The sequence below is a fragment of the Mus pahari genome, chromosome 7, assembly GCF_900095145.1.
Source record: "Mus pahari chromosome 7, PAHARI_EIJ_v1.1, whole genome shotgun sequence".
NCBI classification, from domain to species: domain Eukaryota; kingdom Metazoa; phylum Chordata; class Mammalia; order Rodentia; family Muridae; genus Mus; species Mus pahari.
In genome coordinates, this window is record NC_034596.1 from 80370412 (window position 1) to 80383586 (window position 13175).

Genomic DNA, 13175 nt, shown 5'->3' on the forward strand with positions numbered 1-13175 from the left:
AGCATATGTGAAAGAAAGGCGGGCTGGTGAGATGGCTCAGCAAGTAAGAACACCCAACTGTTCTTCCAAAGGTCCTGAGTTCAAATCCCAGCAACCACATGGTGGCTCACAACCATCCATAACGAGATCTGACTCCCTCTTCTGGAGTGTCTGAAGACAGCTGCAGTGTACTTACATAAAATAAATAAATTTNAAAAAAAAAAAAAAAGAAAGAAAGAAAGGCAGAAGGATAAGGAGTTCAAGGCCAGCTCCAGCTCCAGTGAGTTTGAAGTCAGTATGATACACACAAGCTACTATCTCAAAACCAAACCAAACCAAACCAAACCAAAAAAAAAAAAAAGAGTACTCATATGCAACCTGGGTTTAAAACTCCATTTGTTGTCAACAGTTCTTATTTCACATGTTGTTACTTTTTGTGTTTATGTATAAGGTGTGTGTGTATGAGAGGTGTGTGTGTACATGTGCATGTGTGGGTATATGAGGGGCGTGTGTGTGTGTGTGTGTGTGTGTGTGAAGGTATGAGACAACTTTGGATGTTCATTTTTCATTTCCACATTTTTTCCAGAGGGTTCTTTTGCCCATGAGCTTCTGGAGATCCCAGCTCTAACCTGCAGGTGTGCTGGGATTACAGGTATGTGTGCACTGTGTCCACCTTCACAGTGTCTCTGGAGATCCAAACACGGGTGGCCAGGCTCTGTGTCAAGTGCTTTATCCACCTATTCTCCCTAGCTCCATTACTCCCTTAAAACATACCACTGAAACAGCTCTACAGTAATGTTCTAAACTACTCTCTTAAATTTTTTTTATATTAAGGGTTTTAAATCACATCTTATTCTTGTGTGTATAGTGTATGAGGGCACACTCATGTCATAACGTGTAGTGGATGTCAGAGGACCACCTTATGGAGTCAGTCCTCCCCTTCCTCTTTTATGTGTGTTCCAGCGACCAAACTCCAGTCATCAGGCTTGCGTGACAAGTGGCTTTACCCACTAAACGAACTTGCTGGCCAGTTTTGCTTCTTCTTCTTTTTTTTTCCCGTTATAAACGATAGTGGAAAAATTACTGTGAATTATTAATTGTGCATTTATCTTATTGTTTAAGATGAATTTCTGGGGCTGGAAAGATAACCTTTTTCAGTTAGGTGCTTGCTTTGCAAGTATGTGGACCCCAATTAGGATCTTCAGCACCCAGGCGAAAGCCAGGAGCCATGGTGACTCCCATGAAATCCCGGTGCTGGCCTGGTGGGGGTAAGGAGGATCAGACATTGGTAAATCCTTGGAGCTCCCTGACCATCTAGCCCACCAAATCAATAATTTCCAAGCTTAATGAGAGATCTGGTATCAAAAATGAGGTGGAGAGTGACTGAGGAAGACACCCATGGTCAGCCTCTGGCTTCCATGTGCCCATATGCAGGTGAGCATGAACACCCCTATACATATGCACATGCACAAACACAAAGAGCACACACACACACACACACACAGGTAAAAGGAAACATTTCTAAAGATGGCCATGAAGATCAGAGGGTAGAAATTAAATTAATATCGGAAACTCTTCTGATGTCTTTCAAAATTATCCCATCGAAAGGTGTGTGTAATATTCTCTGAACAACAGGAGAACAGAGGCAAAGTTACCACACAGCATTGTGATGCTCGTGCCATATCCTTAGCATATAAATAGATCCCACAAAAATGCCAGAAAAAGATAATACCAGGAACTTTGGGCTGAAATTGACAGAAAGCTCCATTTAAAAATCACACACGGAGCTAGGCAGTGGTGGCACACACCTCTAATCCCAGCACTCGGGAGGCAGAGGCAGGTGGATTTCTGAGTTCGAGGCCAGCCTGGTCTACAGAGTGAGTTCCAGGACATCCAGAGCTACACAGAGAAACCCTGTCTCAAAAAACCAAAAACAAACAAACAAACAAAAAAATCACACATGGAGCCTGGAATCATGGTGCATGCACGCCTTTAATCCCGGCACCCAGGAGGCAGAGACAGGTGGATCTCTGTGAGTTCGAGGCCAGCCTGGTCTACAGAGTGAGTTCCAGGACATCCAGAGCTACACAGAGAAACCCTGTCTCAAAAAACCAAAAACAAACAAACAAACAAAAAAATCACACATGGAGCCTGGAATCATGGTGCATGCACGCCTTTAATCCCGGCACCCAGGAGGCAGAGACAGGTGGATCTCTGTGAGTTCGAGGCCAGCCTGGGACACATCATGAGTTCCATGACAGTCAGGGCTCCACAGTGTCAAAACCCAACCCAAACGAAACCAAAGACATACAGCAAGCTATGAAGCAGAAGCTGAGGCAGGAACCATGGTTCCTGATGCTCATTGGATGGCTTCCTCTGGATTAATCAGCTCCTTTCTTATACTATATGCCTACTTGCTTATGGGTGGCACTACCCTGAGTGGGCTGGGCTCTCCTACATCAGTTATTAATTAAGAAATGAAACTGGGTGTGCTCAGGCACGCCTTTAGTCCTGGCACCTGGGAGGCAGAGGCAGGCAGATTTCTGTGAGTTCAAGGCCAGCATGCTCTACAGAGCCAGTTCAAGGACAATGCCTCACACATGTGGTCACAGGCCAACCTAATCCAAGCAATTTTTTAGCTGAGGTTTCTTCTTCCCAGGAAACTCCAAGTTGCATCACACTGACAGCTGGAGCTAATTATGATGTATAACACTGACCAAGTTACCAACCCCACATAGGCCTTGGTTTCCTCTGTGACTTAAGAAAGCCTTCCCTAATCCAAAATTGAAAACACAGTCTCCTGTGCTCTCCTCTGAATATTTTATTTCTGTTTACAGTTTATGATGTGAGGGGTCACACTGGGGTTTTGTGTACATTTCCTCACTGAGCTAAGCCCCTAGCATCTTCTAATCTAAACATTTAAAGAAATTGTCTGGATACATAAATTGGAATGATTTCTTGTGGGGGATGAAAGACGTTCATGAAAAGCCATTCCCTTTTCCTTGGCCATTCTTTCTGCAGTGATTTCTAAGATGCTTCTGTTGGCTGCAGGTCTCTAGACCTACATGTGTATCTGTTTAGAGACCTGTTCTGTCTCAGTACTCCATCCATCCTAAACTCAAATGCCAGTTTCCTAAACACTGCCTTACATTGTTTTAAACATCTTGTTCTCTAGTAGGGAAGAATTTTTTGCCTACATCTTGTCACTTAGAGTACCATGACTAGTTTTGGCCCCTTTCTCTTTCCTGTATATCTTAGAAACAACTTCTGATTATTTTTATTTTTATTTTGCCTCCATTGGAGTTTTGATTAGACTACACTTGGGAAACTAGATATATTTAAAGCACTAAAGTTTCCTATCCATGATCATGGTATATGTCTCCACGTATCTAGGGCTTCAGGTAGCTGTGTGCCACAGTGTGGGTTCTGAGAATGAAACCTGGGGTCTGCAAAACAGCAACATGTGCTTTAACCCACTGAGCTATCTCTCCAGTCCCCAAAACGTAAATCTATTTGTATGCAGGTCCCAGCACTTGGGTTTCATCCAGGCTCAAGGGAAGGCTTTAGCTCTCACACCAGTTTTTAAGCTTTCTTATAAGAAAGACAGAGTAAACATTTTTAAAGTTACAAAATATATATTTTAAAAGGTACATGATGAGTCACTGGGACAGATGTGTAGCTGTGTCTCCGATAAAGGACATAGCAGCTCTTTCAGAGCATTGGGTTTGACTCCCAGCACCCACCTGTCAAGGGCATCTGGCTCCAACATTCCCTTTCTTAAACTAGAAGTGCTATACATCTGTTACAGGGACTCAGCCTGCTCTGCAGACACAGACAAAACAACCATACACAGGATTTTAAAAATAAATTGAAAAAGGTAATGCAGTCAACATTCCTCCCCAGTCATGGCTTTCTCTTGAGTAGATGGATGTGGGTGTGTTCATGTGCACAGGGAAGCTGATGTGCTCATGGGCATGGGGAAGCTGACATGCTCATGTGCACAGGGAAGCTGATATGTTCACTTGCAAGTGGTATAGCACTTGGAAGCCTCTGGGTGTCATCCTCAGACGCCACACTCCTCCCAGGGCTCACCAGTTCCCAATATCATCACACTGAAAGACCAAACCCTCAGCAAATGAACTTTTGAGGAACACACTTTAACCATATGCAAGCTATAATCATGAGTAAAATGAAGGTCAATAAATGTGGGAGAACACAAGCATCACTGGCAAGCAGGCAAATGCAAATTAAAACAATCCTGAAGGATCTTTTTTATGTCTACTTTCTACAGAGATGTTTGGTAATACCATGTGTTGGTAAGCATGTACAACATTGATGGCCCCACCACTTCTCTGCTCTGAGCAGGTGGGAGATGCCCCCTGCCCACTCACCCCTAGCCACCTGAGGCAGTCAGGAAAGGTGACCCTAGGGTCATCAGAGTGAGGGGAACTGGGTCTGCACCACACCTGAACATCACAGTAGGGTTGGCCCTGGTTAAGGGGTTTTCAGGTCAGCCAGTCCCTAGGGTGAGAGCAAGAGAGAGTTGGCCTCTACCAACCTCTGCCAGAGGTGGTATGGGTGCCGGGGCGATGGCTTCTCTCCCCCATCTGAGGAAGTCTGGAGATTTGGCCTTGAGGTCATGAGACTGAGTGAGCTAGCCCTGTCCCTGTCCACTACAGCACCTGGGCAGGTGGGCCCTGTGCTTCATCTGGGCAGCACAGCCCTGGTGGAGGGGACCCAGGTGAGCTGTCTCAGAAGGACAGAGTGTGGGAGAGCTGGCCCCTTTGACCCGTCTGGGGTGAGGTGGTACAGGTACTGGTGTGATGCCTTCTCCCTTCCCCGTTGCCACCTGCAGTAGCCAGGAGAGAGCTGATCCTGGAGTCATGCACGTTGCCTGGGCAACACAGTAGAGTTTGCCCTGATGACAACGGTACAGGTGAGCCAGACCCCAGAAAATTAAACACTATGCTATTTAGAGATTACAAATATTTACTCTTTTTAATGTATCACTGTATTCTATTTTTCTAATAATTTATTAGTTTTTTTTTCTAATGACAGGTACAGTTTTCCTGTACTATCTTTATAAGATTTTGATACTGATCTAATCCCTCTGAAGACAATTTATCAGCTGTAAGGAAAATCTTAAAAGTCTGGAAGATTCACTTTTGAGAAGTTTATCTTAAATAAGTAAGAGATTCTAATTCCGTTTGGGTTCAGGGGACCCTGGATAAGCACAGCCTTTTTACCTCCCTAACTGCTTCAATACTGTGAATCTCTTTCTCAATTTGTCAAGCCGTGGGAAGAGAACCTACCTCATCTAGGTGTATGACAGTAAGAACTTACACACAGCACTCAATACCTAGTAAGCTTCGGGTCAATGGAAGAACTTATTACATTGTATGTACTTGCAGGTCTCCAAATTGGAGAACAACATTTTTGGTGTCCTATTAGCTTCTACTTTGAATCTCTTTCATTAGTGACATTCCTTAGCGCTTTCGAGGCCAAGGATATAAAAAAGCAAACAACAACGTAAGAGCTAGGAATAGAGACTATAGCAATGGCCGTACCACTTGCCTAACACCTGTGAGATCATTGCACCGAGCGGGGAAAAGAAAGACAAAGTCGGTGAGGAATGGAACCCAGCGGAAAAGGTGCACAACATGTTCATCCCGCGTTGCAGCAGCACTTTTCTGGGCGTCCCGAGCCGCGGACGCGCACTCACGGCGGCGTCTGCCAAGCAACAGGCAGCGGCGGAGCCAGGAAAGAGGAAAGCCACTTCTGCTGGTCGCAGGGCGGGAGAGCCGCTCGCTATTCCCATAGCAACCAGACTGGCCAGCATCCTCCGGGCCTCCCGGCTCGGCGCGCAGACTCCCAAGGGGACCCTTCCAGCCGTCACTTCCCGTCGGCGCGCCCAGCTCCGCCGTAACACGCTTCTGATTGGCCTCAGCGGAGGGAGGGGCGGGCTCAATTATGCTTCACCGAGCGGAAGTCGACCTCTCTCGGCCCGGAAGTGAAACAGTGCTCTGGCAATTGAGGCTTCTGCAAGCGAGTCCCCGGACGGTGGTGGAGATGCCGGGTGCCGCGGCGAAGGGCTCGGAGTTGTCCGAGAGGATCGAAGGCTTCGTGGAGACTCTGAAGCGAGGTGGCGGGCAGCGCAGCTCGGAGGACATGGCTCGGGAGACCCTGGGGCTGCTGCGCCGGCTTATCACGGACCACCACTGGAACAACGCGGGTGCGGAGGCCACTCGTCCTCGTTCTGTTCCTGAAGCTGACATTCACTCTCACCGCGCGCCTGCCCCGTTCACTCGGTCTCTCTTGGGTTTCAGGGGATCTAATGGATTTGATCCGCAGAGAGGGCAGGAGGATGACGGCCGCGCAGCCCTCCGAGACCACCGTGGGAAACATGGTGCGGAGAGTCCTCAAGATCATCCGGGAGGAGTATGGCAGGTCAAACTCACAGCCCGGGTGGGCTCCTGGTGGGACCAAGGGGTGCTGGCTTTGGGTTGTTAAACCGTGTCTCCTATCAGCTTGAGGCCTCTGTTGTGGCTGAGCTGTCCCCGTTGCCCCCGTGATCACTCTTTGGGTCTTGTTGCCTCCTTAGACTGCACGGGCGCAGTGACGAGAGCGATCAGCAGGAGTCCCTGCACAAACTCTTGACATCCGGAGGCCTGAGCGAGGATTTCAGCTTCCATTTTGCCCCACTTAAGGCCAACATCATTGAGGCGATTAATGAGCTGCTGGTGGAACTGGGTAAGAGGTCTGATCACTAAGTGGACAAGTTAGGTCACAGGCAAGTGAAACAGCTCCCCCCCCCCCCCGAAATTGTTCATTGACAGGGATGGTCGAGATCACCAGTCTTCTGTTTGAACACCATTTGGTAGGAGTGGATGGAAAACACCAGGCCTGTAGTAACTGCATCTTTTAAGACAGACCCGCTCTTTAACAGTACATTAAGCAGGAAATTTCTTTTAGGGCAAGTCTTTTTCTTTCCTTTTCTTTTCTTTTATAGCAAGTGAACTTGCTGGGGATGTAGTTCAGTGGAAGTGTACCATAATTAAGGCCCTGGGTTTCATTCCCAGCGCTGCAAAAAAAAAAAAACAGAAAACGAATTTCCCAAAGCCACATTTGGAAGTTTCTTTTTCACTAAACTTCATCTTGACTTCAAAAAATGTTTACTACTAGTGTTGTGTGCGTGTGTGCGGGGTGTGTGTGTCGGGGGGTGTAGGTTACAGGGCAACTTTGTAGAGTTTGTGCATCCCCCTTTATGTGGATTCCAGGGATGGAGCTCAGGCTTCCAGGTTTGACTGTCAAGCACATTTACCCACTAAGCCATCATGCCCACCCCTTCGAGAATTTATATACACACTGCCTCCATCCTTACTTGCAGATTTTTGTTACAGTCTGTTCTTCAGAGATTTAACACTGGGAACTGGGGCTGGAGAGATGGATGGCTCAGCGATTAAGAGCACTGGCTGCTCTTGTAAAGTCCCCAGGTTTAGTTCCCAGCATCTACACTGTGACTCATAGCCACCTGTAAGTCCTGTTCCAGAGGATCCGATGCCCTCCTCTGACCTCCACAGGGACCAGGCACACGTGAGGCAAATAGCTATACATGCAGGCAAGACATTCATGCAATAAAAATAAATCAAGGTAGACAATTTTCAAAGAAACAAACTAGGTGCCATTTGTACTCCAGTCACTCTCAAGCTGCTCTGGGTTTTCTGCTTTTCTTTTGTTTGCCCGCCGCCCATGGAGGTGTTGTGGCCACCTTTTGGAAGAATACGTCTATTAGGAGAAGATCTGTTTTTGGTTAGCACTTCAGGATTTCCCAGATTACCGCTTCTGGCCTTAACTCATCTTCTAGAGCAGTTGTATGGAACTGGTTTAGTGGCAGTAGTGCCCAGTGAGTCAGAGTGCTGCTGGAGAGTGGGGCAGGCTGCGGGTGCAGGCCCAGGACCCCAGAGTGCTGCTTTTGAGAGCTTGGACTGTTGCACTTTGAGCCTGCTAATAAGCCTGTGATGCCAGGCTGGCATGTGTAAGGGCAGCTTCCCCTGTGAGCCATTGTCTTGCCTGTCTGGGGTGAGCATGCCATTTTCACGTTCCCTTGCAAACCTGTTCTTGCAGAAGGCACAATGGAGAACATTGCCGCCCAGGCTCTGGAGCACATCCACTCCAACGAGGTGATCATGACCATTGGCTACTCTAGAACAGTTGAGGCCTTCCTTAAAGAGGCAGCCCGGAAGAGGAAGTTCCACGTCATTGTTGCAGAGTGCGCTCCTTTCTGCCAGGTAAAGGGGGGGGGGTGCTGAGAAGGGGTGAAGAGGGAATAAAGGAGGAGTGAGTCTGAGCCAACTGTGAATCGATTAGCTCAGCCTTGAGTCATTAAGAAAGTAAATCATGCTGGATGTGGTAGCCCACGCTTTACATCACAGCCCTGGGGAGGAAGAGGCAGGTGGGTCTCTCTGAGTTTGAAGCCAGCCTGGTCTACATAATGAGTTCTAGGAACAGCCAGGACTACAGAAAGACCCTATATTGAGAGAGAGACAGAGAGAGAGAGAGAGAGAGGAGAGAGAGAGAAAAGGAAGAGGAGGAGGAGGAGGAAAGCAAGAAAGGAAAAAGTCAGTCATGTCAGGCATGCATGCGGCACAGGCCTTTAGTCTCAGCACTAGAGAAGCAGAGGCAGGTGGATCTCTGTGAGTGTGACAACAACTTGGTCTGGTCTACATAATGAATCCTAGGCAAGCAAGAGCTCAGTAGTGAGAACAAAACGCACACACAAACCAAAGCATCCCAAAACAGAGTCTCGGTAAGGATTTTCAAGTTGCTGTAGATGCACTTAAATAGCAGTTTAAGAAAGCTGTGTAAATTACAGGTCCTAGGAAATGAAATCTTGGTTCTTTGCAGGGTCAGAGTAGGGCATAGTATCTTGGGGATGACTGGTATTTGATTTGATCTCACTCAGTCCTTAATAACAAGTCTCGAGAAACATAAAGGATGTTGTAAAAGGACGAGGCAGAAGCTGTCTTGCCAGCTGTGCTTGCATTGTGTAAGCAGTTGCATTTCCAGTCTCGTAGCTGCTCTGAAGTCACGTTTATTAGCGTCCCTCTGGCTTGCCAGACTGTGTATGTATCACAGAGAGATGGGTTATCCTGGAAACTAGATTTCAGAGTCTTCTGGATCCAGTCCATTTGTCAGCTCTTGTCACTGTATCACTGTCCTAGCACCAGCCTTCCCCTCCTGTTTCAGGGACATGAAATGGCCGTCAATTTGTCCGAAGAAGGTATCGAGACAACTGTCATGACTGATGCTGCCATTTTTGCTGTTATGTCCAGAGTCAACAAGGTGGGTGGCTGGAGTTACTGATTCTGGAATACTCCTTTCTTTTTCATGTCTTGTGAGGTCCGTGGGGGTTGAAGAAGGTTTCCAGCTCCACTTGAAAGCAAGCTTTTAGGCCCTGTAAGCTGGCCTTATCCCCCTCACCCACATCACCTCCTCACTAGGAGTAGCCTGTAAATGTGGTTAAAGCATTGACAAGAGCGAAGTGGAGCTGAGCTAAGAGTGCTGGCTAGCTGTTGGGATTTGCTGCTTCCCACGTATGCTCAGGGAGTGGGGCAACGGTGCATGGCAAGTGATCAGGCTTCTCTTTCCAGGAAGTGCTATGCATGATTTCTGGGAAAGACTGGGAAAAAAACATGTGTTGTAGCTACCCATGTCATGCTAGTCCTGAGTACTGGAGGCTCCCTTGCCCTCTGGGCCCTGCAGATGCTAAGATACAGGCCTGAACATCCAGCAGAGACCCGGTTAAGTCTCCACCCCAAGGAGCTCATGATTTTTCTCCTCCCAAAGGTGATCATTGGCACGAAGACTATCCTGGCCAACGGTTCCCTGAGGGCAGTGGCGGGAACACACACGCTGGCCCTGGCAGCGAAACACCACTCCACGCCTCTCATCGTCTGCGCGCCCATGTTCAAGCTGTCTCCTCAGGTGCGGCAGCGGCTCCAGCTGGTAACCAGCAGAGGGGGGAGTGGATGTGTAGGCTTCAGCTCTGCCCTCCAGCTTCTCCTGCTGATCTGTTCCTTGCTCAGTGGAGTAGATCTACCACAGGCGAAAAGGAGCCATAGATGTTTTGAGCCAGGAACAGAATCGGTAGTTCTAATCCTTCACAGATCATGTCAGAATGACACAGGACAGAGAAAGGCCCTGTGTCTCAAGTTGCCAGTATTCTCCATTGCCCCAACCCTTCTGGAAATGCCAAGCAGGGTAAAACTAGGACCATAGAATCCCTTTTTGGGGGGCAGAGGCTGAAGGGCATTATTCTGGGGCTTGAATATCAGCAGTTGTTACGTGAATAGTCATTTGACAGTGACAGAAACTTTGTATGGAAACAACCTATGTCTCTATAGTCACACTTCAGGTTAATTACCCATTTGTTTAGGATTTTTGTTTGTTTGTTATTTACAGGGTTTCTCTGTATAGTCCTGGCTGTCCTAGAACTCTGTAGACCAGGCTGGTCTCTAACTTACAGAGATCCACCTGCCTCTGCCTCCTGCGTGGTGGGATTAAAGATGTGTGCCACCACACCCAGCTATTTAGATGTTTTATATTTTATTTTGCATGCACTATGTGCATGCCCTAGTGGCCAGGGAGGTCACAAGAGGGTCTTGCATTCTATGAGTTATAGATAGATGGTCATGAACTGTCGCATGGATGCTAGGACTCAAACCTAGGTACTCTGCAAGAACAGTAAGTGCTCTTCACCATTGTATCTCTCCAGCCCCCCAACTAACCTTTATCAGTGGGTATTGAGTTAGGGAGTTAGTTTCACCTTTTAACTCCTGTGAACAATGTTGCTTTAGGCAGTTGTAACACTTCTAGCCACATGGCAACAGCTAAGCATTCAACAAAATTGCTGAATCCCTTTTAAAAAAAATTTTTTTTCTTTTGTCTAGTTCCCCAGTGAAGAAGATTCCTTTCACAAGTTTGTGGCTCCTGAAGAAGTCCTTCCTTTCACAGAAGGTATGGGTGTGTGTGTGTGTGTGTGTGTGTGTGTGTGTGTCTCCCCGTCATTTCTTGTGTTGCTGTAAGGAGTCATTTTGGTGAGTTGGCTGCTCAAAGCTGTAAGATCTGAAGTACTTGCACTTGCAAACTCACCTGTAGCCTAGATGCCCGTGCTTGGGGAGGGACGGGAAGTGTGCTTCTCGGGCATCATTTGAAGGCAGCAGCTCTGTTCCGGGAGCCCACGGCCTGGAGCAGTCCGGTTGGACGTACACACCTTGTAAGAACAGAACACTGTGTCTGCTGTCCTGATTCTTCTTAGAATTTGACTGACTTATCCTTTTATTTAAATAGTTTTGAAGCCAGGTGTGGCGGCTCTCATAATCCCAGCACTTAGTGAGGAGCTGACGTCATCACAATTCAAGGCCGTCCTGGTTCATCTACTTAGTGAATTCCAGGCCAAGCGGAGCTGTGTGATGAGGCACTGTCTCAGCAAACTAACGGGAAGGAGAAATGCCTGTTCTGCCTCGCTGCACGTGGTGTGGGAACTAAAGTAAAGAGGCAGTAATGCCCTCTTTCCACAGACTACGCTGTAGACAGCAGGCAGTAAAGTGTGGGGTCCCGGGTGTGTTAGGAAGAAAGGGAGGTGGTGACGGGACTTACCTAAGACTTGCGACAGGTCCTGATTGGACGGCATTGCTGGAGTCCTGAGTGAGTGGGTTCTGTGTGTGGATTTGGGAAATTTACCAGGGACTGCAGGGCATGACATGTGTGTGTTTAGTCAGCTGGGGAAAGCTGGTCACGTGGCTGGACTGTTCAGAGCACGGGGAGAGTGGGTCAAAGTATACCTAGTGTGGTTGGTGGATGAGTGGATGCACCTTTAAGGTTGCAATCTTGAATTTGAATATAAAAAGCCAAACTTTTTTTTTTTATACTATGTATGACTGCTTCACCTGCATGTCTGTCTGTGTACCACATGCAAGGCTGGTTTCTTCAGAACTGGAAAGGGGCATTGGATCCGTTAGACCTAGAGTTACAGCTGGTTGTGAGCTGCTATGTGGTGGTAGAAATCAAACCCAGGTCCTCTGGAAGAACAGCTAGTACCTTAGCCAGTGAGTCATTGCGCCAGCCCCAGGTTTAAATTTTAAGTGTTATGAAAAGACATGAGAGAGGTTGGTTTAACAGTGTGGTTTGTTCTGGTTTGAGGCAGTGTCTCTGGCTGCCCTCACACTGGCCATCTACCCGACTCAGCCACTGGAAAGCGTTAACGTGAGATTCAAGTTGCAGCCACATCTCCCAGTTTGAGCTTTGCCACAACTGTCTAGCATGCCTGCATTATTGAACTCGCACTCTGCAACGATAGAGCTGGATCCTCAGTTTACCCCTAACGTGATTGTCTTGCAGGAGACATTCTGGAGAAGGTCAGTGTCCACTGTCCTGTGTTTGACTACGTGCCCCCTGACCTCATTACCCTCTTTATTTCCAACATTGGTGGGAATGCACCATCCTACATCTACCGCCTGATGAGCGAGCTCTACCACCCTGATGACCACATCCTCTGACACGGCCCGTCCGATGTGGAACCAGCTTAGACCTAGAGTGGAGACACAGCATTGCTGCTACAGTGGGGAGGGGAGGCCAGCCTGAGCCCTCAGTGTCGCCTGCCTTCCTGCTCATCCCCGGTGATGAGTGTGTCCAGGACTGCTCCTGCCTTCTGGGCTCACCTGAGCAGCAGGGCTCATTTACCTGGGGATTTTGGAGCCACTTTGTGACCAGGCTGTTTGCTTCAAGAACTTGAACCTTCTGGCTCAGTGGTGTGCTAGACATGCCATGACTACTTTGTTGGGTTGGTGTTTGCTCAGAAATGCCTTCCAGACCTTTCCCTAGGCTGTGCCAATAAAAGTACTGGAAACTCCCCAAGTGTTCTGAGCTCTGAATGGACTGAAGCGGCAGAGTGGGCCTTATCTGTCTGCATAGAGGCTGTGGTCAGAGGGGGAAGCCTAACACAAGTATAAGTAAAAGCATTTTCCCCGTACAGCTAACTGGAAAGGGCCCCAAACAACTTTTTGGTATCTACGGTAAAGGCTTTAAGACTTGAGCCTAAGGCTGGAGAGATAGCTCAGTGATCGAAAGCACTGACTGCTCTTCTAGAGGTCCTGAGTTCAAATCCTAGCAACCACATGGTGACTCGCATCCATCTG

At 47.9% G+C, this 13175-nt stretch overlaps 1 protein-coding gene across 1 annotated transcript; it reads left to right on the forward strand.

Annotated features, from left to right (window-relative positions):
• Nucleotides 1-5973: 5973 nt before the first annotated feature.
• On the forward strand, nt 5974-12889 carry Eif2b2 (eukaryotic translation initiation factor 2B subunit beta). The gene is made up of 8 exons (XM_021202078.1): nt 5974-6211; nt 6306-6426; nt 6581-6729; nt 8104-8267; nt 9226-9321; nt 9826-9963; nt 10929-10995; nt 12379-12889. The coding sequence occupies exons 1-8, from the start codon at nt 6049-6051 to the stop codon at nt 12534-12536; spliced, it is 1056 nt and encodes a 351-aa protein (XP_021057737.1). The 5' UTR covers nt 5974-6048; the 3' UTR covers nt 12537-12889.
• The last annotated feature ends 286 nt before the right edge of the window (nt 12890-13175 follow it).